At 40.4% G+C, this 26,340-nt stretch overlaps 2 protein-coding genes across 2 annotated transcripts in view; one reads left to right on the forward strand and one right to left on the reverse strand.

The window, feature by feature from the left end:
* Window positions 1–6,381, reverse strand: part of hpse2 (heparanase 2) — a 52,759-nt gene extending 46,378 nt beyond the window's left edge. The window contains exons 1-3 of the mRNA XM_084949482.1: window positions 5,983–6,381; window positions 4,125–4,279; window positions 2,899–3,060 (exon numbers count right to left, since the gene is read on the reverse strand). Of these exons, the coding sequence (XP_084805608.1) occupies window positions 2,899–3,060; window positions 4,125–4,279; window positions 5,983–6,368 (703 nt within the window). The 5' untranslated portion in view covers window positions 6,369–6,381. The remainder of the gene's footprint in view (window positions 1–2,898; window positions 3,061–4,124; window positions 4,280–5,982) is intronic.
* A 3,935-nt stretch (window positions 6,382–10,316) lies between these two features.
* On the forward strand, window positions 10,317–26,294 carry cnnm1 (cyclin and CBS domain divalent metal cation transport mediator 1). The gene is made up of 10 exons (XM_084948464.1): window positions 10,317–11,876; window positions 16,344–16,487; window positions 17,577–17,717; window positions 17,832–18,001; window positions 18,132–18,231; window positions 19,684–19,829; window positions 20,307–20,550; window positions 22,774–22,878; window positions 23,718–23,819; window positions 24,201–26,294. The coding sequence occupies exons 1-10, from the start codon at window positions 10,430–10,432 to the stop codon at window positions 24,278–24,280; spliced, it is 2,679 nt and encodes an 892-aa protein (XP_084804590.1). The 5' UTR covers window positions 10,317–10,429; the 3' UTR covers window positions 24,281–26,294.
* The last annotated feature ends 46 nt before the right edge of the window (window positions 26,295–26,340 follow it).

Below are 26,340 nucleotides of genomic sequence, written 5' to 3' on the forward strand. Positions count from 1 at the left end.
AAAGAGAAAAAGGTCCAGGAAGTGATCCTTGATGGAGGAATATTCTCCTGCAGAGAGACATGAAATGACGCTGGCCATGGCCTTGTCTAAGGTCATGGTAATTTCTCAACTTCATGCCCCAGCTGAATGTGTGTGCGCATGTAAACTCAGAGTGGCCCCATTACTGATAGCTCTAACAAGCCTAGGCCAAAGGTCAGACAGTGGTGAGTGGAAAAGGATGGAGAGAGACTGTTAAAGGTCTTTAAAACACCACCTGCCTTTACACACACACACACACACACCACAAGCACACCCACCCACCCACACAAACACATACACCCTCACACACACACAGAGCTTGACTAATTGTTACCAGACCATATTTAAACACATCCTTAGTGCCTCAGAACCCCTGTTTCTCTCCAGCACAGAGATGAAGTTTCTGCACAGATTGGACTTTACACACAAACATGTTCACACTTTCAGGACTTTTTCAGTGTCATCAGCGTGCATTCTGGTGACTTATTTCTCAACTAATGGTTGCTCAGTTCCACATTTTTTGTTTTTGAACCTTAAAAAGAAACCAATAGCCTCACCAATTTCCTTAATAGATTCAAATAATTGCTTTTAGGAAATTGGTGAGGCTATTGCCTGTGTTTGGAAAAATTAGATGTTTTTGTGAAAAGACTTTACAGTATAGTAAAGTGTCTTTCGCTAAATTAAGTGCAGTCTGATAAGAAATGTGGCACCTGTGTAAAACTAGCATTACCGTATGGGTCTCAAAACTGAGGTTTTACCATTTAAAAGGACATGATTCTCCATGAGTCCCAAACACTTAAAATGTCTCAAATCTAGGAAAATAACAATTAGTTCATATTCACAAAAGGTTAAATGTATCAATATTTTAAGATTATACTTCATCAACTTGCTTCAGCAAATTTAAATACAGTTTGAAAACAGTATTTACAGGATAAAATAACATATCTTTTAGTCATAGAGACAAGCTGTTGCCTCTCCTCTATGCTGCAGCTGCTGCTGCTAACATCCTCTTTGTGACAGGAAGCAGCAGGGTTTATGGGAAATGTGGTCTTAATTTTGAGCAACATTAGCACTATACTACATGTAAGACTGGGACTAGGTGTCCTGATCATGTTTTTTAAGATTATGGCTATTTCTTTTTAAAGAAACAGCAACTCAGACAATACCAGAATGATAATGCAAATGATGTCAATGCATCACAACAACATTGTGTGTGTAAGAAGTATTTGTTGAGATTTGAACTGCAGAACTGGATACTCCAACACTATTTTCTGCTGATCTTACAGTTTCGCACAGTAGTCATGTTATATGCTTTTCTGAAATTATATAAGTTGCATGTCTCAACAAGCTCGGCCATAACATCCACATTACTAGTTGCTCGTACTGTGTCTTTAAATTTGTATTCATATGAGCACCATATGAGAACAATGCAAGAAAATATAATTACGTAATTGCTACCAGCATGTTTGATCAACAATAGATCTGGCTGTTAAAAAAAAAAAGACAAAGAAACAAACCCCCCAAAAAACTTCAAACTCTCATGCGCAGTAGATGTCCAAAAATGCTGGAACTCTGTGTAAAATCTTCAGTTCCTGCAGTGATACAATGAAATACTGCAAGGCCATGGGGTTTTTTTGCACAGTCAACAGATCAGTATTAATGATAGGGTGCTACAGTAAATAACTCCTGACCTGAACTTGTGAACTGACCCCACACCCGAGCAGGTACAAATTCTTCTTCTGTGTATTTGCCTACTTTGATAAATGCGATATGTCTGTGTTTTCACTGTTGCACTTGAGACTATTTGAAAATATGCAGCTGATGTATGGTCTTCATATCTGCCTCTATCACTCACACAGCAACACACAGAGGGTCTGTCCCAGGGAAGCAGTACAGTCTGAATACATGAAAAATACTCTGTAGACCAACTCATGCAAGGCTTTTTTGTTCTCTGCATGTTATGACCAAAAATATTAGTGGCACATTCAACGGGGTTCAATTAACGTATATTTGGATTCTTTACATAATTTATCAATGACTTTAAGATTCGCATGGTCAAATATTTTTAATGTCTCCAGACAGAGAACACGTGGTCATGTACATCACTGTATCTAATGATTCCCTTCAACTCAGGTCCCTGCTAATTCCCAAGTCCAACATTACTTTTCCAAAAGAACTTACAGGTTTTGAAACTCTTTTTTTGGGTGGTTCAAAAAATCCCACCAACCCAAAACACAATTCCAACCCACTGACTTTTCAAGATGCTAACGAAGATAAAAAGGGCGTGTATAAGACTTAACCTTCCTAGTAATCAACTACAATTTTATTTTGAATCCAAAGTCCTCTGAAACCAAACAAACAGCATGAATTAATTATTGCTGACAGATGCAGCCAATTTATTACTAACTCCAAGTCTGTGGACTTTTCTGAGCAGTACAATACTTTTAAAACATAAATCCAATATTTTACTTTTACCTCTGTTACTATCCTCTCCTGCAGCTTCTTATTTCCATCCCAATCAATCACAAAGGAAAACAGATAAGAAATGCAGCCCACCCAACATCAAGACGTCAGAGTTCCTTCTGCGGTCAGGTTGAGTTAACTGTAACCAGCGAAAATGTCAGTGCTCTGTTTACTTGCCTGCTGCTGCACCCCTATATCCATCCTTACATTCCTCCTTTACAAATTACATTTGTCATTCTGAAAGCTGATGGTTTACACTGGTGTGCTTTGAACCTCATGTGAGTGCACATGCATGTGTATGAACAAACTGCAGACAATACGCCAGGATATGAATAAGTGCCAAAAAAGGCCTATTTTGTGCGTGTGTGTGTGCGCGCGCGTGTCTGTGTTTTTTTGTGTGTGTGTGTGATCTCCTACCTGTTATTGTAATGTTGCTGTAGATGTTGGACAGCTGCTCTTTTAGCAGAACAAGCTGGGTGGTGGCTGCCTTCTCCCTCTGCAGCTCCAGCATTATATCAGGATGGCTGGCCAGTTTGCAGCCCTTCTGCTTGTCCAGTGCAATGTCACTGCGCACAATATCTGAAAACCAGAATGAATGGAAGAAATTATTATTTTATTAATATTTTTGCCATAGAGAAACCTATGTTGCAATTTTTCACCCCAAACTAATTGTACATATCTTTTTTTATTTTATTTTAAAATTTAAATTCAGTCACACTGAAACCAGAAGGCTGCGGCAGTTTAACACACTGCCAAAGCCAGAACATAAAGTTATATCTGTAATCCAGTCTGTTACTATTCAAAGAAACACACGTGTTTTATTGATATCTAGCAAGACTAAGTATATACGACCACCTCCTTACATCGCCATTTACATCCTCAGTTGTGACTTTTTTTTGATAACACACATTTATCTAAAATGAATACAGTCTAGTGCTCTGCCTTTATCATGTGTCTAACATGAAGTGTGCGATCAAACTATTTAAATAAAATTAATCCAAGTTAATTTTAAAGTGTACACATTAGGGATGCGTTAAACTGTAGTCCACCGGGTTATACTAAAACGTGTTTCTAATATTTTGTCAACACACTTTAGTGAAGCTATATAAAAATATCTAGCCAAATATCTGCCATTTTTATTTATTTATGTTTTTTATGAAAAACTGAATATTTGGCTCTGCGGACCACGGCGAAAAGCCGCCATTGTGACATGAAATGTTAGGTAAACACAGGTGTTTCTAACAACTTTAATGAAGGTTTTATGCTTTTAAGGTGTGAATCATAATTAAGGTGATAACACCTGTGTTCGTGTCATAACGTCCTGCTGTGAAAAAGGCATAGCCATACTATTGGAGCGATATATTAAAAACAGTTTTAGCGGCTAGTAAAATGATTTGTTTTCTAACTTTTCTTTTAAACGTCTGTTTCTCTCGTCTTCGCTTTCGTTTTAGCTAGGAGTCCTTAAACCGGTAGCGTAGCACAGCGTTTTACGAAGAAATGGGCAACCCTAGCTTCAGAGGATTTAACATTCCCTCAAAGAAATGGGGACTGACATGAGAGCAAACATTTAATCATCTTCTAAAATTCGGGCTAAAATAAATACTGGGGCCAGAGAGAGGGGAGAAAATGTCATGTCTAATCACCGTCCTCGTAGTTTTTCAGATAGTAGTCTGGTCCCGGCCCTCTGAACTTGGCGAGGTTCTTCTGGTTGTTGAACTGCAGGAAGTCTGTTCGCTTTCCACCAAAGCGCAGAAACGCTGGCGACAGGCCTCGCGCCAGGGTCACGAGCCGCTTGGAGCTGCGGATACGGGACAAAAAGAAAACACTTCAGCAACTGGGTGGTTTTTGCAGACTAGACTCACATGTTAAAACTGCTAACCTGTGTAAATTTATAACGAGGGATATATTTGTTAAAGTCAGTAAAAAGTCGTCGTTCTCTGTGATCCTGTCTCCCGTTCTTCAGTTCCGTTTACTTCAGACCATCCAGCTATTTAAACAGATTAGCTACAGAAGAAATTGGATTTTCCCGTAACTGCTAATTTGCTGCAGGTCTATCATAAAACTTTTTTCCCCTCATCTGCAGACCCACGACGCATTTGGCAGCCACTACAGCAGGTAGTACAAGGCCACAGGCTGATGAACAAAGGATTAAAACGACACACACACATGCTTTGTGTAGTTGACGAACAATTCTATCCTCAATATTTTAAATTTTAAAATATTTTTCCCAACTAACTTGCTGTTTCTTTACCTATTTTCTTTCATACACTCAAACTGCCTTTTACTTATTCACGTGCTTTATTCACGTGAAATAGAGGCCGATCAAAAGGAGCGTGTAGTCCATACAAAGCTATTCAAGCAAAGTTCATATTTAGTGAGTATGAAGTTTTCATTTTTTTTTAACTAATTCAAAGTATAGAGAGAGACTTCTACTTTGCTCGATTGTCAGTCTAAACCACATAATCCAGTTTAATTATGTAAAATGCGGAAACGGCCCACGAGTCTTATTCAATTTTTAATTTTGGTTGATCACACACATGAATCCTCGTCATTTCAATGTAAGGGTAACAAACAACAATACGAACTACAATAATAATAAATATAAAAATCAAAGTTGGAACAGTGGTTAGGTGACACGTAGAAGTGTAACGGCTATGTGAATAAAATATCAAATGTTGTCATATATTTACTGTAAAATAGTAACCGAGAATGGGCCACGCGCGGATTAAGATGTGCTCGTTCTTTGTCACTGAGTGGTTTCCAGTTTATATAAGAAGCTGCACAAAGTACCGAATAACATTATCTGGCATTACTCAATCCATGTCATAGCAGGCCAGAGACTTCTTAGGGTATTGTCAGTGTGTTTAGTTTAAACACACTTTAAAGTTATTATTGAAAGTCTGGGTTTTAATAATGCTGCGCTTCATTAGCCAAAATATTGTGACAGTGGCGTGGGTCGTGGTCTCAGTCTGTGCTTCCCTCCAACTGTTCAGAGAAATACTCAGGGTGAAAAGTCAGCAGTAAATAAATAAATAGTTACCCTTCATTATTTAAAAAAAATGCAACATAGCTGCCATTGGAACCAGTCGATCTGTTCTTTTAGTTATTTTCAGAAGGTGAAAAGTAGATTGGCTAACTTGTGAAAGTGACATTTTGCATTTTAGATTTAGATAGACGTTAGATCATTTTTATCAAATCTTGATGCAACAGTGCACACTGTAGACTATAACAGCTGCAACCCTAAATGGACAGTTTTTGAAGGAATCGTCCACTCTCAGTGTAGTCTTTTTTAAAGTTAAACTTTGCGAACCTCGGTCAGAATCAGTATGGAGAACTGGACTGCTTGGTTCCCGGAGTGAGAAAGAAACGTGCTGGATCGATCCATGACAACTCAGACAACGTGGCTGCGTGCGTAATGAATAAAAGAACCTCCAAATATTTTAGAGGAGAGCACCCATATAGATCGATGTAGACGACAAGCAGGAAAGGGTTCTTTTGTACCTCAGAAAGTCCAGCCATCCGTCTCTGATGATCGAGGGGTCCAGTTGGAGAGAGAGGAAGTTTTCGTTGAGGACTCTGATTGAACTGCGGGTGTTGACATCCAGGAGAACCAGCGTCCTCTCCAAGAAGCCTTGGCGCTTCCCAGCGACTGCAGGTCTCTGATACGTAGAGGAGGACGAGAGCACCGACTGCACCATCAAAATAAGCAACGATGTCAGCCACAGGGAGGGCCATGGGAATACGCGCGGAGAGGATTTGGGCATCTTCTTGGTTTGGAGAGCAGGGGGATCAGTGTGCGCAAAGAAGCTTAAAGGTGGGAAGAAATCAAGCACTAAACAAACTCTGCTTCCGAGGAGTTCGATGGCGGTTCTATACCTCGGTCTCATCGATCTGGATCTGTCTTCCTGTCTAGCTGTCTCACCCCCCCGCCCCTGCCCCCCCGCCCCTCCGAGTATTTCTGGGAGCTGCACGCAAGAGCGCACGCCCCGAGCCAGCCTTTCCCGTTGTGAGAGCAAGAACTGGTAGGAGGAGAGAAGACAGCACCGCCCCTCTAAGGTTCTCCGAGGTATGAGGACAGACTGCTCGAAAGTTTTCCCAGTTCACAAGTATAAGAATTTAGTCTTACGAACTATGATTGCAGTTTTTTTTTTCCTAAACACCGAATACAGAGGTTATTGTTTTCTGAAGAAACTGACATAAATCTTTGTTTCTTAAAACGCTGCTATAATGGTAAAATCAAAATCAGATTTTGTAGAAAACTCGAGTTCAGTCCAGTAATTAAGCTATACTCAAATACCAACAAGTAAGAAAAGTACACATTTAGAACCGATTAAGTCCTTCGGGCGAGGATAAAAGGCTTTTTTCCTTAAAAATGATAAGCCATGGCGGCTGGTCCTTTCGGAAAGATAATAATCAATCATTTAAAAAAAAGCTGAAGAAAAGCAAAACTTGGATTAAATGTATGCAATACTGTCATATGAAAAAAATAATTTTAGAATAACCATATTGATAGCGCAATGGGAGACTGTATAAAGATCTTCCAGAAGTTGTGCTTAGACTCACCTAAACTCAGGCTGACCGTACGCAGGCCTCTAATCGCCTGGCCAAACTCAAAATCTCAGTTGTCCATCATAGTAAGAAATTATTACAGCAGAGACTGACTGATGGTCGTTTTCGCCCGTTTTACGTCGTATTTCTTAAACTAAACGTTCCAGCAAAAAGTCGAAAATATTAAAAGTAAAAGAATCTCGAGGCTGTTGTTCAAAAGAACAAAAATTCAGCTTCAAAACAAGAACAGATCTTGCCAGCAGCATAACTCATGATCATTGCAAAGGCTCTGCTTTCTTGACAAATAGATTATTGATTGCACATTTTAAAGATGGCACTTGGAGATGCCAGTCTGGATATTTTGGCCTCTTTTCAGAAGCATTCAAAACCAATTTGGGATGTAAGTCTCCGCACATGGAACTTACCTATAAATTCTTTATATGGCTTTAGTCCAGATGTTCTTGGGACACTTGTGAGCAAGCACACACCAACCAAAGTGCAGGCTACTGCGCTTCCCCCCATCCGCTTATTTCTTTTTTCCAGGGCGCAATGCGCCAAGCTCTCCTCAGGCGATGGTCGTTTAAGGTCACTGCTGTCTCACAGATGAGCAACGAAGTGCTTAAGAGAAAAAAATGCACAAAGTTAAGCTCAATTTAATCGTTTCTTTCCGGTATACAACACCTACTCACGAATCCACGAAGCCACAACACAGAATCATCCAAGCAGTCAGGCTTTAGGTTTAGGGACACAAAAGTTCCCCACAAAGCAGATTAAAAGATCATCCTTTGATTTTATTTGGTACAAAGTGGGCTGATATTTCTTTGTTTAAATGCACAGCTTAGTGTCGCTCACGAGTGTCAGAAACTCTGATGTAACGTTCTCCGTGGGGTGGTAGCCTGTTTTCTCCGGCCTGTTAGAAGAAGCAGACCCACGGTCAACAAGAGCAGCAGAAAAGCACGAAGTCTGATTTTCCGCATTTCTTCATATTGTCAGTTGGCGCAGATAACAACATAATTAACATGTGCTTTCAATTCAATCACAGTTTTAGTTTTCAGTGGAAAAATATTTAACATTTTCATATAATTAGATCTCAAATGCGTTTTGGGACATCTATGTCACCCTTGAGGATATTTTATTCTAAAAGAAGGAAACCGGAAACTTTAGCCTATCGAAACAGCACTATCATATAATATTCCAAGAGGAAATGGCATGGATAATGAGGATGAGTACGCAGGGAATTTTTGTCTATTATATTTTCTCTTTGCTGTTGTTTTAGTGAATGTTAAACTCCTTTACGGCCTACCGATCGACTGTACTGCTGAAATTTGAAAACGGTTTGGTTTGTTGTTTTTGGATTTGAAACTCTAATTTAAACCAAACAAAACAGCACAATGACTTTTTACACTCTCAGCTCCTCCACGGGCCGGTATAAAAAGAAGTGAAAAATGCACAAGTTATATATAAAGTTATGTTGTTAACTCTAAGCTGTCAGTGGAAGAAGAAAAACTTTCTAGGAAAATATTAAATCAGTTAAACATATTCGGTGAGGAAAATTAGTCTGCTACTATTACAATAGACTAGTTCTTCGATCAAATCTAAGCTACTCTAATTTCGGATTTAATAATTTAATAATTTGAAGGGAGAGTTTAATCATGATGTGCGGTAATGTTCTCGTTGCTTCTTTTGAATGTAAACTTTACAATAGTTTGTTCAGGAAATGATTCGCAGCTTTAATTAAACTGAGTATTTTTCTGTCTGTTTTGTGTTTAATGTTAAAGACACTGCTGCTGTATAAAAATCAAGATCTGTTGCTTCAATCGTGGGAAATTATTGCTTTGTGAGGGGGAAAAAAATTACTGACCGCAGCAGAAAAGCAGCATGAGTTATATCATTCATCCAGCAGGGTGTTTGAATAAAAGAATAGAGCATAGAGACGTTTAAAAACTTCCTAAGCAGAATTAGGTTTAGACAAATACACTGAATCGTCAGAGCATTTTCGGCGACTTTTGTTGGGCGGACTGAATGGTTGGCTTTCTTTAAGATTTATTTTACCGCCTCCAATGCGTTTATTTTGATCGATCGTGAAAAATATCTCATGTAAAACATATATGGTCGACATATTCATACATCAGCAGAATCTTTAACGATGCGAATTTTTTTATACGCATATATTTTTGGGTTTTGTTTGGCAAACTATTTAATGTGTAATTTTATCAGGAAAATTGTCTGTCATTCTAGGATGACAGTTGGAGTGACAGTTTTATAACTTGTTTTGCTGTTTTTTGTCGTCTGAGTAAAGTGTAGCAATGACTGTTTGCCCTTTGCGCCTTCAGTTTTCTGCATCGTAAATCCCACAAACCGGTCACCGAACTGAGATGCGTTAGATCTGAACCAGCTGATCACTGAACGGTATATAATAATAATAATAATAATAACAACAACAATAATAAAAATAATAATGGTGATAATAATAATTATAATGATAGTAATAATAATAATGATCTGTGGGACTTGATTGTAATTATTTATTTGCAACTTAGTTTGTTTTTACAAAAAATACCAAACGAACAAACAAGAACAATCCTCTTCATGTCAACATTTAAACGTCATGAAAGTCAGTAAAACGTTGTTCCTTGTCATATAATCTTTAAACAGAGGCTAATACTTCCAAAGCGTATAGAAGTTAAAAGTGATATCTATAACATATATATATATATTTACATATATATGAAATGTGTGAGTGTTCTTTTAAAGTAGATTTAGATACAGCGACACTTTTTAATTTGTTAAGGGATGCGGTTACTGAAACACAAACTATTATAACAGAGATTTTAGAAACGCATTACATTTATGTGTTTATCCTGAAAGGCAACAAGTACAGTTTTTCAAACTGTACTGCACCGAAAACAGGTGGCGATGCTGCCATCTAGTGGGGAGTTTAAAATTGTAAATGAAAAAATAACTAAAATTAATAATGAAATAAGAGTCTGAGCTCTGCACTAACGCACAAACTGGCACACAACACAACGCAGCATTTCTTTCTATTCATTTGCTTACTTGATACACATCCCAATTTTTCTCATTTAGTTTCTTTTTTGTATTCAGCTTGTATCTCTCTACTATTTAGCAAGTAAATATCTTCCTCTGGCGTAGCTGTAGGGGCTCTATCGCATGAATCATAAATGATTGGGCATTTCCTGCTTTCTATTTATAGAAAGCAGCAGAAAGCAAATACGCGAGGCTTACGTCAGGATTTGTCATTTATATTTAAGGTGCCAGCTCACAAACACACACACTTGAATTCCTCTCTCTCTCTCTCCATGTTACCCAGCTGCTCCATCCATCCCATCCGCAAACCACGTGACCCAGTTCTCCCGTGTCCTTCAGCGGCTCATTCAGCATGATGGCTGCGGATGCTGCGGATGCTCTCTGCAGCATCCTGCATCCGCGCCGGCTCTCCCTCCTCTTTCTTACCGTCACCATCTCCTCCCTGCCGGCCAAGACAACGGCGCTGCTCGGCGTCCGGCCTGAAGACACCCAGAGCGGAGAACTGTCCGTGCAGGACGGGATACTGAGGGCTATCGAGGGGACCCGCTTCATGCTGAGGGTTTACTACTCCGCTTCTCCAGGTACCGAAAATCCCAACAGCCTGAACATCAGCGGCAGACCGGACGCAGCACCTGCCGCTCCGTGGATCGCGTTTATAGAGGAACCAGGTGGGGACAGTGGAGATGCAGAAAGTCCGCTTCTGTCCAGGGGGAATCCATGCGAAGAGGAGAATGCCCGGAGCTCAGACATCGAGCTGCTGGGTTCCTTCAGATCCACCTCAAGTCATAACTCAGTCTTAGTGGAGCTGCTCGCCAAAGACCTGCGCAGAGACGAGGTGATCAAATACTACTCCATGTGCGCGTTCGATGGAGTGAAATGGGAGCACTTGAGCACCAAAGACTTCTGGTTGGCGGTGGTGGAGAGACCTCCAGAGGCAGATGCTTGGCTGCAGGCAGGAGTCTCTGTGCTCTTGTTGGGGCTGTCTGCTCTGTGCAGCGGGCTGAATATTAGCATGCTGTCTCTGGACCCGGTCGAGTTGCGGGTCCTGCAGAACAGCGGCACAGAGAAAGAACAGAAATACGCGCGAAAAATAGAGTCAGTGCGTAAACATGGCAACTACATCCTTTGCACTGTGGTGCTGGGTAACGTGCTTACAAACACGTGTTTTGTGGTGTGGATGTGCCAGATCTTAGGAATGACCGCTCTCTCCACTGCCTCATGCACTTTGGGGATATTTTTTATTGGCGAGATTTTACCTCACTCGGTGGCATCCAGGCACAGTCTCGCCATCGCATCCAAGACCCTGTGCGCGACCCGCCTGTTGATGCTGATATTTTTCCCCATCGCCTACCCGGTCTCCAAGATTCTGGACATTATGCTGCACCAAGAGATCAGCAACTTTTACACGAGGGAGAAACTGGTGGCCATGCTGCGTGTCACAGACCCCTACCACGACCTGGTCAAAGAGGAGCTCAACATTATCCAGGGAGCCCTGGAGCTTAGGACCAAGACCGTAGAGGATGTGCTGACACCGCTGTCAGACTGTTACATGCTGTCCTCAGATGCTGCGCTGGACTTCTGCACCATGTCGGATGTGATGCAGAGCGGTTTCACACGCATCCCTGTTTATGAGAACGAAAGGTCCAACATTGTAGACATCCTTTTTGTCAAAGATTTAGCCTTTGTGGATCCTGACGATTGCACTCCTTTGAAAACAATTACTCAGTTTTACAAGCATCCCATGCACTGCGTCTTCAGTGACACCAAGCTGGACGTGATGCTGGAGGAATTTAAGAGAGGTAACTCACTTCACTTTAAACCATATCAGAGGTTTGGTCTTTGCAGTCTTCATATCTCCCTGTGTGTCCTGTCTAGGACCTCTACACAACTTATGAGTAAGAAGTCAGCTGAGCATGTGAGGCACCATATGTTTTAAAGCAACCTCCCACCAGTTAGGAGTTAAATGTTCTTTGAAATGACTGTGCACTTAAGAACTACATTTTCAGTCCAGAAGTCAATGTATACATCAGCCCATTGGCTCAAAGTGGGCCTGCCAGTAAAGCCCTTTGATCCCCAGAGCAGTGAGAGACATATGTGAAATCTGATACTGTGTCACACAGTGTGTTTGGTTCAGCTAGAGTTTAGAGGCTACCATAATTGGGTTATCTTAAGAATTTATGTGATGAGAGAGATTTAAGTCGCCTTCCCATGACAACACTGTGAACTTCATCTGGCCCCAGGCTCGGTACCCATTTCTATGCAAGTATCAGTTATCGGCTCCTCACTTAAAATGCTTGAAATGCTAAACTGTATCAAAAAAGGAATTTTGCACGATTTGCCTACACCAGAATTCATCTTTCTCTCTTCTCTGATAGCCATCTTTGCTGATAAGTGAATTGACAGCATTGCCGCACATGCAGTGATAACATCAGTTTACTATAGAGGAAAAGTGCATTGCCTCTCTTTAGGGACTATGTTCAGTCTTGATAACATTAAATATGATTCAGATTTAGCGCTCAGTAGCGAAAACCTCTGACTCCTCGACTGAAAGTGTCACATTGTAAAATAAAGACACACTGCCACAGCTGTTATGCAAGGAAATCTGTTTTATAGACAAAGAAAGGGCAATACATGTCTGCTGAATGCAGCTGGCCTTGGCAGGGTAATGAATTATGTTGCCACTTACAGTTCAGGAGGTCCACTACACTTCACCGTGCCTGGGATTATGAAATATAGCTTTGGTCTGGCACAAGTGATCCATGAGCTCACACTTGACCCACATGTGTGTCAGCATCGCTTGTGTGTCTCTCTTGGGTGTGAAGCCTGGTTTCACCTTTAAATTATTTGTGCACACTTAATTGTCAGCCCACTGTGACTTTGAAGTTCCTTCCACTCTGTAGGTCATCGCCAACCAACCCTGCAGAGCAACCATGAAAAATTCAGCTCCAACCTTTCCCTTCCTCTCTCACCTCCCTCCGACTTTGCTTTCATGGCTAAAAGCCTCCTGCTGGTCAGGAAGCCTGGCTGGAAGCTGTGATGATGTCTCACTGAGATGATTGGTGGGCAGAGGTGAGGTCTGTGTTAGAGTAAAGAATGGAAATGTCACCAGGAAGAAACTATCGTCTGCAAACATACTGTTGAATGGAGAACTTAGCCATGCAGACAGTTAGCATTTTTCAGTTTTTCAGGCCTCATAAACATTCAAGTTGAAATAGAAAGATTCTCCAGTCTCAGCTACAATTATCTTTTTTTTTATTTTTTAAAGTTGTTTGGTAAAAAGGTGACAGAGCAAGTGAAAAGATAATGCAATCAAACAAGTAAAAATCTATCAGACAAATATAAAAGTCTTTTCAAAATCGATAGCAAAGAAGCTGCTTTTCTTGTGGATGTTCATGCTGAAGAAAACCCCCCTTTATGATTGCACAGCAACTCAAAAATGCTTTCCACAGTGTTCTTTAGAGGCATGTTTTTCTTTGTCAGCCATCAACAAAGAGAATACTTAATGACCACAACCTCAGACAATTCAACACGAGATACAAAATTCTGCAAACATCTAAAATAAAAAAGATGGAATGCACTTTACAAAAACATACAAAAGGAAGGCCGGGGGAGTCGTGGAAAGCAAATCCTAAGGATTGTTGAAATAAACATCAGGCTCTATCCAAATGAAAGAGGAAATACCAGAGAATAAAAAGAAACAGTTCATGAGTCAAAGCATACCACCTCATATGTCAAGCATAGTGGTATTCCTCTTATGGCTTGGGTGTGTATGGCTGCCAAATGAACAGGCACGCTGGCTTTTATTTATAACTGTCTATTTATTCATTCTGCTGGTGAAGGGCCAGGATAAGTAGCCTGCTCACTCTGAATCATACGCATCAAAACTCTCAGGGTGAATTTTTATCATGCAACAGGACGGTTATTCTAAACACATGACAACAAAGAAATTTTCAGGGTGAAGAGGTGGGATATCCTTAGCTACCAATAAGCAGAATCAACTGATTCCTGAAGACCAGAATAAAGATAGTAAGACTTCACAACGAGTATGGCTTGTTTGAAGATGGCTGCAGTAAAAGCCTGGAAAGCTTTACCATGGCACCTTCTTGTGTTTGCGGGTCAGTGCCTTCAGGCTGCAAAAGATTTTAAATATGATAATTATTATGTTATCGTTCATATTATTTGTGAACATCCAACCCTTGGAAAGTACACTATAAGATGATTACATTCTCAAACAGTTGGTCGTATATTGATGTAAGCCTGCTCAATGTAAAGCATTTGGCAATCAAATTGACTGAGCTGATGTACGAAACCTGAACAGAGCAGACTTCCATTTATACATTTAGGCTTTTGCAGCCAGAGTGTTTTATGCTGCTGTAAATATTTGATTTTTATTAGGAAAAGACAAGGTTATTATTCTTATATTATTCTTAAGTAATAGTAGCAACACCCCTATAAAAACACTGCATTATAAATTTTACTAGAATGCATTAAAGACAATAGGTTTTTCCTTTTAATATTGCTTTTGGTTGAACTCTAAACAACATTATATAGAATTATAACACATTTATCGTGTGTGTGTGTGTGTGTGTGTGTGTATATATACACACACACACAAAGTAAAGACTTGTATCTAAAAACAGAACCGAATAGATTCAATTACACATATTTTGGAAAATAAGCCACTTTAATACAGCATCAACCCTGCAACGACTCGATAGAGTGAATGTCACAAGAAGTCAACGCCGCAACTACACTACAAAAAATAGGCTCAGACTCAATTAACAAACCACAGAAGGTAGACACAGTTTAAACCAACTGTTTTCATAAGCTGTTTGTGCACCAGTGTAGAGGAAAATTACTGCTCCGGAGACATAAAATGAAATATTTTATTCCAGATCTCATTTCGGCTTTAATGCTGTGGTTAAATAAGCAGATAGAAATAGGTACAAACATATGCGCAATCTAAAACACAGTTTTCTAACATAGACTGACGGAGCCACAGAAAGTGGTAGAGCAGAAACGTTTTGCAAAAGGGACAACCATGGAGGACCCAGTTTTGCTCCGGGCATGTGTGTCTGCGTGTGTGAGTAAGTGTGCGTCATTCTGCAAGAGTATTATGTAACATATGAATGATGTAATGCGGTGCCCAGGCACATCAGCTGCTGAGAGCAAATCCGTCGCTGACTCACCTGAGCTCTGCAGAGACATAGACCTGAGTGAGTGCAACCTCACCACCTCAGTCAATCCCTCACAACCCAGAGGTTCATGTTTGGATATGACTGCCAGTCAGTCAATCAGATTTTTTTTCTCTTGTTGCTGTGGATTAAAGCATTTGATCCATTTTATCCCTTGGCGGTGATCCCCTAAATCGGCCCATCTTATTTGAGCCACAGATTTTATTCAAAGTGAGGCTGGAGACTTTTTTTATGTGTCTGTTGGAACCTGTGGTCTAGTGACATCATTTTGGTTAGGTAACTTATTTGGTCACCAGACGAACTCGTGTTGATGAAAGCAGAACAGACTGATGAGTTCAGCATATTTCAACATATCTGATTTTTAAGTGAGTGGAACAGAAAATAATGATAATAAAAAAAATATCAATATAGAGCAACTTGTTTGTGTTGATAATTATTATGTTTTTTTACTTTTCTGTCCTTGTATGTTCAAGTTTGGTTGCCGCGTTGACTTCTTGTCACATTTGCTCTATCGAGTTGTTGCAAGGGTGATGCTGGCGAGCTACGTCATTGTGTCCGACAGGCTTGTCGCGTTCAGCTAAACACAGTCGCAGTGAGCCCTCGGTTTGCTCATGGATGTGTACAGATGTGCTGTGGGTGTGTGTACGTGTGGGCATGAGTGTTTACCGAGGCGGCAGCAGCATGGGCAGTTTATTCAGCAGATGCAGGCATCCCCAAACTGATTGTGTAATCTCTGTGTTTACGTAAGGAAGCCAAGTCTTCCAACTGTCAAAGTGTCTGGAGACTAATCCCCCAATGTCCACTTTCTTTTTGTCTGAGAACACAAACAAGGGCAAGTCTGGCATTGAAGTCCTTTTCAATTTAACCTCTGGGATAGATCCCTCAGGTTTTTAGTTGGTGAATTAATGCTGATTTTCATCTTGGCTGCACAGAGCCAGTTGGAGGCTGTTGACTGGAGTTATTTTTATCTGCTCACTTTGCCTCTCAGCACATTGCACGAGCAGTTTTTAGCCCGAGCTCCCATTTTGAAAACATTCTAACCTGTCCTCTTCTCTTTTCTGATGACTGCAGGAAAGTCCCACCTCGCAGTGGTGCAGCGGGTGAACAGCGAAGGTGAGGGAGACCCCTTCTATGAAGTGATGGGCATCGTCACCCTTGAGGACGTTATAGAGGAGATCATCAAGTCTGAGATTGTGGATGAGACAGATCTGTACAGTATGTATAAACATAGTGTTTATGAAGCTCTGCATCAGGGCTATCTTATTGCTTCCAGCTCCCCCACTGAGAAGATTTTCACTTAATTTATTGCAGCAGCTGTCACATTTTGTTCAGCTTTGTGCTCTCCAGCAGTCACTGGAAAATGCCCAGATAATCAGCATAAATTCCCATACCAGTTATTAGGACTGCAAATAATAATGCTGTAGTATGAATTGTGAATGGAATGGGTTTTTTTGTGGTCCATCTACTTTGCTATTTTCTCATCCCGCTATTGGTTCCACCTTCTCTCCCCTGTTGTTCCCAGCTCCTTCCTAATTCTTAATTAAATAATGTGACTAAATGACCCAGTCTCTTCAGATAATCGCCATAATCCCCTTATTTTTTAATTGGCTGGAAACGCTCTCCACGGATTCAAATGAATTCAAATGCAAAGCTCCCTTCATTTCATATCTAGTCCAGTCTGCACCTGCTTTCGCTCACTGAATTTTAGTTTCCTTTGTTATTCTCCTGTACGTTGTCAAAGCAGCCCCTGCTCTCAGAAGACATCAAGATATAATATAAGTGTGCTGCAGTTGAAATTATATACAGTGTCTAAAGCAGTTTCTGTGAGTGGTGCACCTGTGTGTCTGCATATAATGTTTGCGTGTTTATATATAGCACGAGGGACCTAATCTCTTCGAGCTTTGTCATACAGTTTTTCATGAACCCAGCTGTTCTAGAAATAATATTGTAGCAATAATGCATTTAATGAAAAATATATAAATATATATATATAATACTCTGCAGAGGATAAGCCAATTTATCAGTCAGAGGTTACAGCACTGGATAATCTCCAGCTCTGTACAGCTTTAGATGAATATACTAAGCATGCAGGATATAGAAGTGCACCAATTAATTAGTGCCACATCAGAGTAGTTTCTAATTAATTATAGTGCAAACAAAAACATTGACCTCGCTCTGCATATATGGCACATTAAGTAATTAAACCTAATTAATGAGGCAAGAACTCTTTAGCTTCTCTAACCTATCATCAGAGAAAGTGCTACATTTTTTTACGCACTTTCTCGGATTTGTGTCTGTTCATAGCTGATAATCGCACAAAAAGGCGCGTGTCCAACCATGAAAGGAAACAGCAGGACTTCTCTATCTTCAAAGTGGCAGAAAATGAGCTGAAGGTGAAGATCTCGGCCCAACTGTTGCTTGCAACACACCGCTTTTTGGCTACAGGTAGCATTTGTGTGTTTGTCTCCATGAGCTGAATGCTACGCATTTGCAAATAACATGAGCACAAAGGCCGGGGGACGTGGTGTTTCTCCCTTGACTTGTGTTGTTTCACAACAGAGGTGGAGCCCTTCAGGCCGTGTCACCTGTCAGAAAAGATCTTGCTGCGGCTGATCAAACATCCCAGCGTTGTGCAGGACCTAAAGTTCGACCCCAAGAACAAGCACGCTCCTCAACACTACCTCTTCCAGAGAAACAAACCTGTTGACTACTTCATCCTGATCCTGCAGGTACTTCTAAACTGAATGTGCATTTTTACCTGCGTGGGCCGCTCCATTAGATGAGTAATCAATTGACTGCTCACATTATTAGCGCAGTGCTCAAACCTAATCCATGTAAATGGCTGTGTTAATCTTGCAGGGACGGGTGGAGGTGGAGATAGGAAAAGAGGCTCTTCGGTTTGAAAACGGAGCATTTTCCCACTATGGCATGCCAGCGCTCATCCCACCACTGCCTATTGGTAATTCACTGGAAATATGAAGCAATATGGATGAGTAATTTTGAAGGTTCTCGCATGATGAATACATGCAGTGCATTGGGGGAGGTGAAGTGTATTTCCTGCCTTAATGCCAGCCTGTGTCTGTATAGTGTCAGCCTGCTAAGCAGCAGCAGCCGTGGGAAGTAAGTAATTAAAAGAAGAGATTTCAGAGAATTTCCCAATGGAAGGACATGACCTGCACAGGATTATATGAAATCCAGCTAAGACTGCAGAGCAAGTAGAAAGCTTGTCTTTTGCTTTCTCTCCCTGGTTTCTTGTGGCGGTAGTGTGTACATTTTTTACGTGTGATGTTCAGGGTGAGTTTAAGCTATTTGCGAGACCTCGTTAAAAATCTGAAAATCCCTACTTAGGACATTTCAGAATTTTCTCTCAAACAGCTGCACAATCATCACATCTCAAAAGAGCAGCTTTTTACAGTTTTTTTTTTTTCTCTCTTTCCGACTCATCGCTCTGCATTGAACTGACAAAAATAGCTTTTCTCGCCAAGTCACTAGACAGTGCTGAACACAAAAACAGGCAGAAAACAGTGTAGATGAATTAAAAGGACCTGCAGGACCTTCCGTAAAGCATGCTCAGTTACTATTCAAATACAATTTTACTGCTCTCTTGTAAAGCAAGGGAGATATCTTCTTTTTAATTGCGAGGGAGTCACTTAAAATGCATTTGGGGTTCAAATATGACTTCATTTTCCAAGCGTGAGGTAAAAGATGAGGGTGGCCAGTGCAGCATACGGCACCATGGAGGGTCCTGTTGGACCACTTCACCCACTGTGTGAGCAAAAGTTGCAGCACAAGGGCCCAGTTTTTGACTTTTACCTGTATTTTTAAGTTGTTACACACGAATCACATCATGAGAACGATTGTTGACGCTTTTAATTTTTATCTGTGCCAGAAGTCTTTTCTAGCCTATTATATAGCCAAGGAGCTGAGCCAGTGTGTGTCTTTAATGTAGTGACAGCAGATTGATTAAATGTGGAAGACTGACATGCACTGTTGAGATTGTGCCTAATTTCTCTTGACAGATTGCTGGTTATTCATCATTTGTTTTGCATATGAATGGCTCATTAAACGAGAACCTTTTTAACACTGAAGGAAAGAGATAAAAAAAACCAAACACATTATGCAATGGTTTTATTGTATAATGTTAGCTACAATTAAAGTACCTCAAGAATAACTAAAACTTGAAGAAGAGTTATGAGATTTGCTTAAGTGAGCTTAGAAATATGACTCAACACTTTTTCCTAACTGACAATTGAACATTTTGTTGAGGTATATAGAAGAAAAAACATTATAACTTGGACTTGTTTGTGTGAACTCTTTATGCTTATTCTGGTTAAGGATTTTGACCTTTACAAATGATGTATGTAGAAAAAAACAGACCTCAAAATATGTTTCCTTCTTCTGCTCTGTTCAGGTCAGAGGTATAGTTCCCGGGCCAGCAGCCTGAACCAGTCGGATTCATTACTGAGCGGAGGCAGTGTGGGTCAGCTCACTGCAGGTGGAGGGGTCTATTTACCCGACTACTCAGTCCGGCAGCTCACAGACCTGCAGATCATCAAGGTCACAAACATAAACGGCTGCACACACATAACCCAGAAAAATATGAAGAAAACCACTGTTATTATAGTCTAAATTAAATCTCTAATTTCCTGCGCACTGAAGGAAAATATTGGGACCACAAAGGAAGAAAATTTTTAAACTCCCTCCATTTAATCTTAAAATTTCCCAAAAATGCTTCCGCTGCTGCTGGATTTGCCTTTGATATGTCCTGATCCCCGTTTCTGACTGAACACAGACATCCTGTCTCTAACTCTCCCACCACACAGCCTCTTTCCGCTAATCACTGCGGATAATTGAGCTCCTTTTTAGCATGAATATCTTAACCTTAAATGATACATGTGCCCTCTCACTTCACCTCGCCTCCCTTTTCTTAAACACAGTGCACGCTTCCTCTCGGCCACATGCGCAACTCTTAAAGGTGGCCCCACACACAGATCTAACGCTGATGATAATGGCAGATTTCTTGGCGGCCCACAGATCACCAGAAACCACTACCACAACGCCCTAACGGCCACCAGGATGGACAGCAGCCCACAGACACCAGAAGCGGTGGACCCTGATGGCAAAGGGAGGCCTCCGGTCCCAGAGGCCCGCTCACACAGCATCGCCCTCCCCCTCATGCACACACACACTCGACTGGGACTGGCACGCCTTGCACATCTCCATCCCCATGGTGGCCTTCGCAGCACCTCGCAGCTCAATGAAAGAAACCGTATTGTTCGTAAGTAATATAGATGCCTTTATTTAACAAGAAGTCAACTAAAAACTGTAATTTGTTCATGAGATTTTTCTCAGGCAGCACCAGGTTTTTACACCACCTAAACTTGAAGTATGAGGAATTTCCTTGTGTTGGTCAAATTTTCTTTCAAAGAGGAAAACAAGCTTTAAATGCACAAATTGAAGTTTGTGCATCTGAAAGCAGGGATAGAGAATTTTAAAGAAACACCATTGATTCATTTAACTATTTTAAACAAACATAATGATGGCCCGTGATGTGGAAACACAGCTTGATGTTCCCCATGTTGTTATTTGAAGATGAGCTATTCTGTAAATAATTATGGCAAAACTAAGAAATTAAATGAAATCAGCTGCTCATAATAATAAAAATTCCATCCTCTAATCTTACCCTACTTGTTCATAAGTATGCGTGTGTGAAATCAGCACATAACTTGGAACAAATAGTTTATTTTATACAGTACAAAGACTCCTGTCCCTGTACACCACTGCAGTGGACTGTAAGTCAACATGTGATTGAACTGCAGACTTTCAACTTCACTTCAAGGGGTTTTACAAAACGTGTGCACAAACTGTTTAAGAATTGCAGTCATTTGTATACACACTTTCCCAATTTCAGAGGTTCAAAACTAATGGGACATGCTGAAATAAATTTAAAGATGTTTTTAATACTTGAAAAATGAAAAAACTTGGCTGCCTGGAACACGCCAAACGTTACCAAATGTTGTGTTTGCTCCCTTGAGATTCTCTGCCAGGCCTTTTCTGCAGCCGGTTTTTGCTTGTTTGTGGGTCATTCTGCATTCATCACACACTGATGAGTTGAGATCAGGTGACTGACTTGGCTGTCGAAGTCTATCTAATTTCTTCACCTGGAGAAAGTCTTTGTTGCTTTTGCACATAATGAGCAGATAAACAGTGGGGCATGCTCTGGATCACAAGCCCTTTCTCTCCTTCTCCACATTTTTCTCTTCCCACCATAATCATACAAGTTCATCTTGTTTTCATCTGGTCGAGTGATTTTTTTTTTTCCAGCACAGTGCAGGCTCTTTTAGAGGTTTTTTGGAAAAATCGAATCTGATCTTTCTATTCTGGAATGTAAACGATGCTTTGCACCTTGTTGTAAACCCTTTGAATTTCCATTCATGAAGAAGTCTCTTGATTGTAGGCTTTGACAGTGATACAAAACCTCCTCGAGAGAGTTTTTGACTTGGTTAGATGATGTAAAGTTGTTCTTCAGCTAGGCCTTTTGGTGTTGCTGAGGTTGCCAGTGCATTCACTCTTTTTAAGAATGTATCAGATTGTTGCTTTTACCGTCTCTGTGAGGTTTTTACTGTCTCTAATGATGCCAAATGATGGTGTTTTTTTACTTGCATTAACATTTCATTGGGCCTCATATTTGAAATCAGAGAAAAATTATAATGAAAAGCTATAACACAGAAATTCAACACTTTGAATCGGCTTCATTTGTCATGAAATAGCAAAGAAGCAGGTCTCATAAATGCTTTGAAACTGCTGGTCAGTCAGTTTTCCAGTTAATTTTGAACCTTTAAAAATGGGAGACGTGTATAAAAATACCTGCAATATTTAAACAGTTCATGCTAAAATCTTTTGTAAAACCACTTGAAATAGAGCTGAAAGTCTGCACTTCAGTCACAAATTGATAGTTTGATTTACAATTCACTGTGGCGGCATACAGATGCAAAACAACATAAACTTATGTCTTTGTGCAACATATTTATGGAGGGCACTGACAGACGTAAAGAATGACTCACAAACGGCAAATATTCAAAATGATTCACTCACAGGAGTCATTCAAATGTGACATCAGCCAATCTGTACTTGTTTCAAAGCTTAAAGGGGTCCCACATACCATCTGTCTTATGCAGTGTGTAGCCCGTCACCCACTTTTGTGTGCTTGTTAGTTCCATTAAGAAAAGTTGTGGACAGATGGTTCCACTCTGGTTGTCAAAAAAAAAAAAAAGTGTTTACAGCTTTAAATTAATGTAAGAATTAAACCCCCTCTGCTAGTTGTAGGTCCTCTTTTTAACTTTTAATCCTACACAGGGTACTATTTTTAATATTCAGCCTCCTCTTGGAGGCCCCCAAAACACTTAAATAATACTAAGCTCTCTAGCTCCCTCTTCAGGTAGAGTTACAAATATGCTGCTTCTTGTTTTTGGTGGTTTACTTGTTTAATTTCTTTTTACAGGCAGTAAATCCGATGGGCAGAGAAGTCCAAATGATACCGTGTTCCTTCGCATGGATGAGATTCCCTATATCCATGAGGACCGGCCAGAAAGTCATGGAGAGGATGGTGAGTGCTGCTCGATACAGCCAACAATCAAACATTTAATTTTTTCATCTTCAAATGGAAAAAAAAAGTTTCCAGAAAACGTTTTTGTTTTCATAAGTAAAGAGATACATTCACTGGTCACTTTATTAGATACACCTGTTTCTGTTTAACACAAATATTTTTTCATGTAGCAGTAATTAGGCATGTAGACAATGTCTGGACAACCTGAGCATCACAATTGGGAAGAGAGGTGACTTGTGTGGCATGGTTGTTGGTGCCAGAAACTGCTGATCCCCTGGAATTTTCCTACACAACCATGAATGATGATGAATGATCAGAAAAAGAGAAAACATTCTGTGAGCGATGATTCTCTGGGAGAAAATGCCTTGTTGATGTCAGAGTTCAGAGGAGAATGGCCGGGCCCCTTAGTACCAACGTTTATAGGATAACGTGACATGTTACAAATCTCAAATGATGTCAGACTGTTCTACTGAACATGACAGTGAGTTCACTGTACCCAAATGGCCAGCATAGAGCTGAATCCAATGGAGGTCCATTTGGATGTGATGGAATGGGAGATTCATATTGTGGATGTGGAGTCAACAAATCTGCAGCAACTGGGTGGTGTAATCATGATCATTCCATAAAGAATTAAGGCAGTTCTGAAGGCAAAAGGGGGTCCAACATGGTACTAAGTGTACCTAGTAAAGTGGCCAGAGAGTGAATGTAGCTCTGTCACAAGTTAAGGATTCTCAGTTTAAAGCTACTCTACAAAAACCTTTGCAGAACTTGTCACCTAGTGTGGGCCATGTATCTACGTAGCACCCCCCTCCCTTTCACTCTCTAACTTTCTCCCTCAGATGTGCCTACAGAGTCTCAGCCATCCACCTCTCCCTTCATAAGCTCTTTGTCTCTGTCCAGCTCTGAGGAGAACATTGGCAAGAAGCTATTGCGTAAATTGAGTGAGTAAGCCATTTGTCATGAACACTAATGCGACAGCACTCCCACACATGCTGTCAGATGTGCCCCAACTTTTCTGTCAGACATAGCGACGGTGCCGAGTGTATCTTAGCAACAGGTGATGTGCTACGTCTTTCTCAACAGCCTGCTGCTTCCTGCAAAGCTCATTCTCCAGATGCAACTAAGCCATTCTGGATCACATACAATATAACACAGTTACTTGTATCTATTTATTTGAGGCTGTAGCTCTGCTGAACTGTACATCTGATGTTATATACAGTTTGTGACAAGTTTAATTTAAAACTAGTACAAGTATCATGCTTTTGGTCTTTATAAAGATGAGAGCTGCTGCATTTTCACAACATGTTCTCATCTGTTTCTAGGTAACAAGAGGAGGAAAAAGTCTCGGGATGGAGAAAACAGTTTGGAGGAAGGTTCAGAGCAACAGCCAGTGACGAGCTAGCACAGTGGCATGTAGGAAGAGGGATGACGCACACATCCTCTTCTTCTTTATCATTCACAAGATTAACTACATTAACTACAAACTCTTCGTATACCCCCTTCAACTCTCAGGATACTGAGCCATCTTATCTGCTGTAGCCATCAAAAATACTCAGGTCCCACCCTGGCCCACTTGATGTATAAAGCGTGATTGGACGGATCTAAACAGTAGTATTTGAGTTATCCAGCTTTGCACCAGTGCATCTTTTGTAGTTACTGGTGCATCCTTCTTTTATATGTTAGCTCTATCCACAAGGTTAACATTTATTCATAACATTTAAACTGTAACTTGTTTTTGAATTTTGTCACTATAAACCCAACGAGGGCCTTAGATAGTATCTGAGCCAGCTGATACACTGATATTTATTATTGAGTTGTCATGTTAACAAGGCAGTTTCCACATACTGTACTGAAACCACTGTTTGCACAGGGAACTGTCCTAATGTTGCCATAAGGCTGCCACTTACTGCCACACAACCCAACACACACTAACCAGTGGCGGAAATAGAAAGCCAAACAATAAGAGCACAACTTTTTTTAAGAGAAACATTGTAACTATATACCTATATTTAAAAAAAAAAAGAAGCCACCAATTAATCCTCAGCTTGAAAGACTACTTGACTCAGCAACGTTAGAGGGTTATAGTCATATACCCGAGTTTTTATATGGAAGTGTGAGGAAAGTAATTTAAAGATAGCAATATAAGTCCTCCTAAATACTGTAAATCGCTTGGACTTATCACTGCACTCCACGTTCATTCATAAAATTCATAAATGTAGCTGTACAGACACACCTTACATGTTTCTATCAAGCAACCACCATTCCACCTTTTTTCCTCGGTGTCTTCATATTTTAGATAAACAGTCATTAATCTGTTGTTTGATTGCATTCAGTAGAACACATTGTCTTTTGTGCATTTCATAGGGAGCATAGAAAGTTGTCTATGTACAGTTCATTTCGCACAGGGTCACTCACTAAAGCTGCACACACCAATTAAAAATAAGCTAGGGGTTTATGGGATTTGGATCTTTGGGTTTGGGGATCCAGATGAACATTAGGGGCATTACTGAAGAAGAAGTTGCTACTTGCATGTTTCTCTGTGCTGCTTTTACTATAGAATTACCCCCTGCTTTTCCATATGCATGACTACGATGCATGACTAGGCTGCAGTACGTTCTCAGCACTGAGACGCTGTTTGACTTTCCTGAATCCTAAGTAGATTTTAAGATGGCTTACACATAGGCAGCAGACATCGGGTTTTAATTGCTAAAGTTGAAAAGAATCAGCAAATGCTGCCAGCTAATGGAGAAGCACAAAACAAGGCTGCAGACTTCATCGAAGGTTTAACAGCTGCTAATGATGTACACAGGGATTGGGGAATTCAGAGGAAGCACAAGAAGGAACATTTTAATAAGAAACAGGAAATAATCTCCTACTGCAATAATGAACAAATTGATTCTATTTAAATTGTGAGTTAGTCCCCTAGTGGACTACGCTGATCTCTTTTCTTGAAATCTTGAACCTGAACAGAGGGAGATTTGCCTGACGAAAGCAATATGACATACACTGACGTCAAGCCACCGCCTCTTTTCAAATGCACACAAAGGTGGTGTTCTGGTACGCTCAGTGATTTAATTCAATCTGCCTGGTAAGGCTAAGTACAAAGGTTATTGCACTGCTAAGCTTTTTACAGTGACCCCGCTGTACCAAACACGCGGGGGGAGTGTGTTTTGATCCGTTGACTCTAAGTGTAAATCTGGAACTTTAAGGGTGAGGCTTTTACAGAATTTGCAGTTGGTTTTCACCTCTTTATATTTGTAAGGATTGATGTAGTGTTTGTTTGGGGTAAACTAACAAAGATCCATTTTGTAATGCAAAATTCAGAAGAATATATTAGCAACCCAAAGATATCAAGAAATGGATCAATCATTCTACACAAGGGTAAATTAATTTATTAATAAATCTACTGGAGTATTGCTCTTGTCTGCTTCATTTGTCTTCATCTGCAGGGCCTGCTAAAGG

The sequence above is a fragment of the Perissodus microlepis genome, chromosome 13 (genome assembly GCF_051167445.1).
Source record: "Perissodus microlepis isolate ML-2025 ecotype Zambia chromosome 13, ASM5116744v1, whole genome shotgun sequence".
In the NCBI taxonomy this organism is placed as follows: Eukaryota; Metazoa; Chordata; class Actinopteri; order Cichliformes; family Cichlidae; genus Perissodus; species Perissodus microlepis.

Bases quoted from the DNA above. Each gene is read 5' to 3' on its own strand.
- cnnm1 (XM_084948464.1), top strand. From the start codon at position 10,430: ATGATGGCTGCGGATGCTGCGGATGCTCTCTGCAGCATCCTGCATCCG. The intron at 16,488-17,576 runs GTATGTATAAAC...GTCTGTTCATAG, and splicing joins GGATGAGACAGATCTGTACA to CTGATAATCGCACAAAAAGG. The intron at 22,879-23,717 runs GTGAGTGCTGCT...TTTCTCCCTCAG, and splicing joins AGAAAGTCATGGAGAGGATG to ATGTGCCTACAGAGTCTCAG.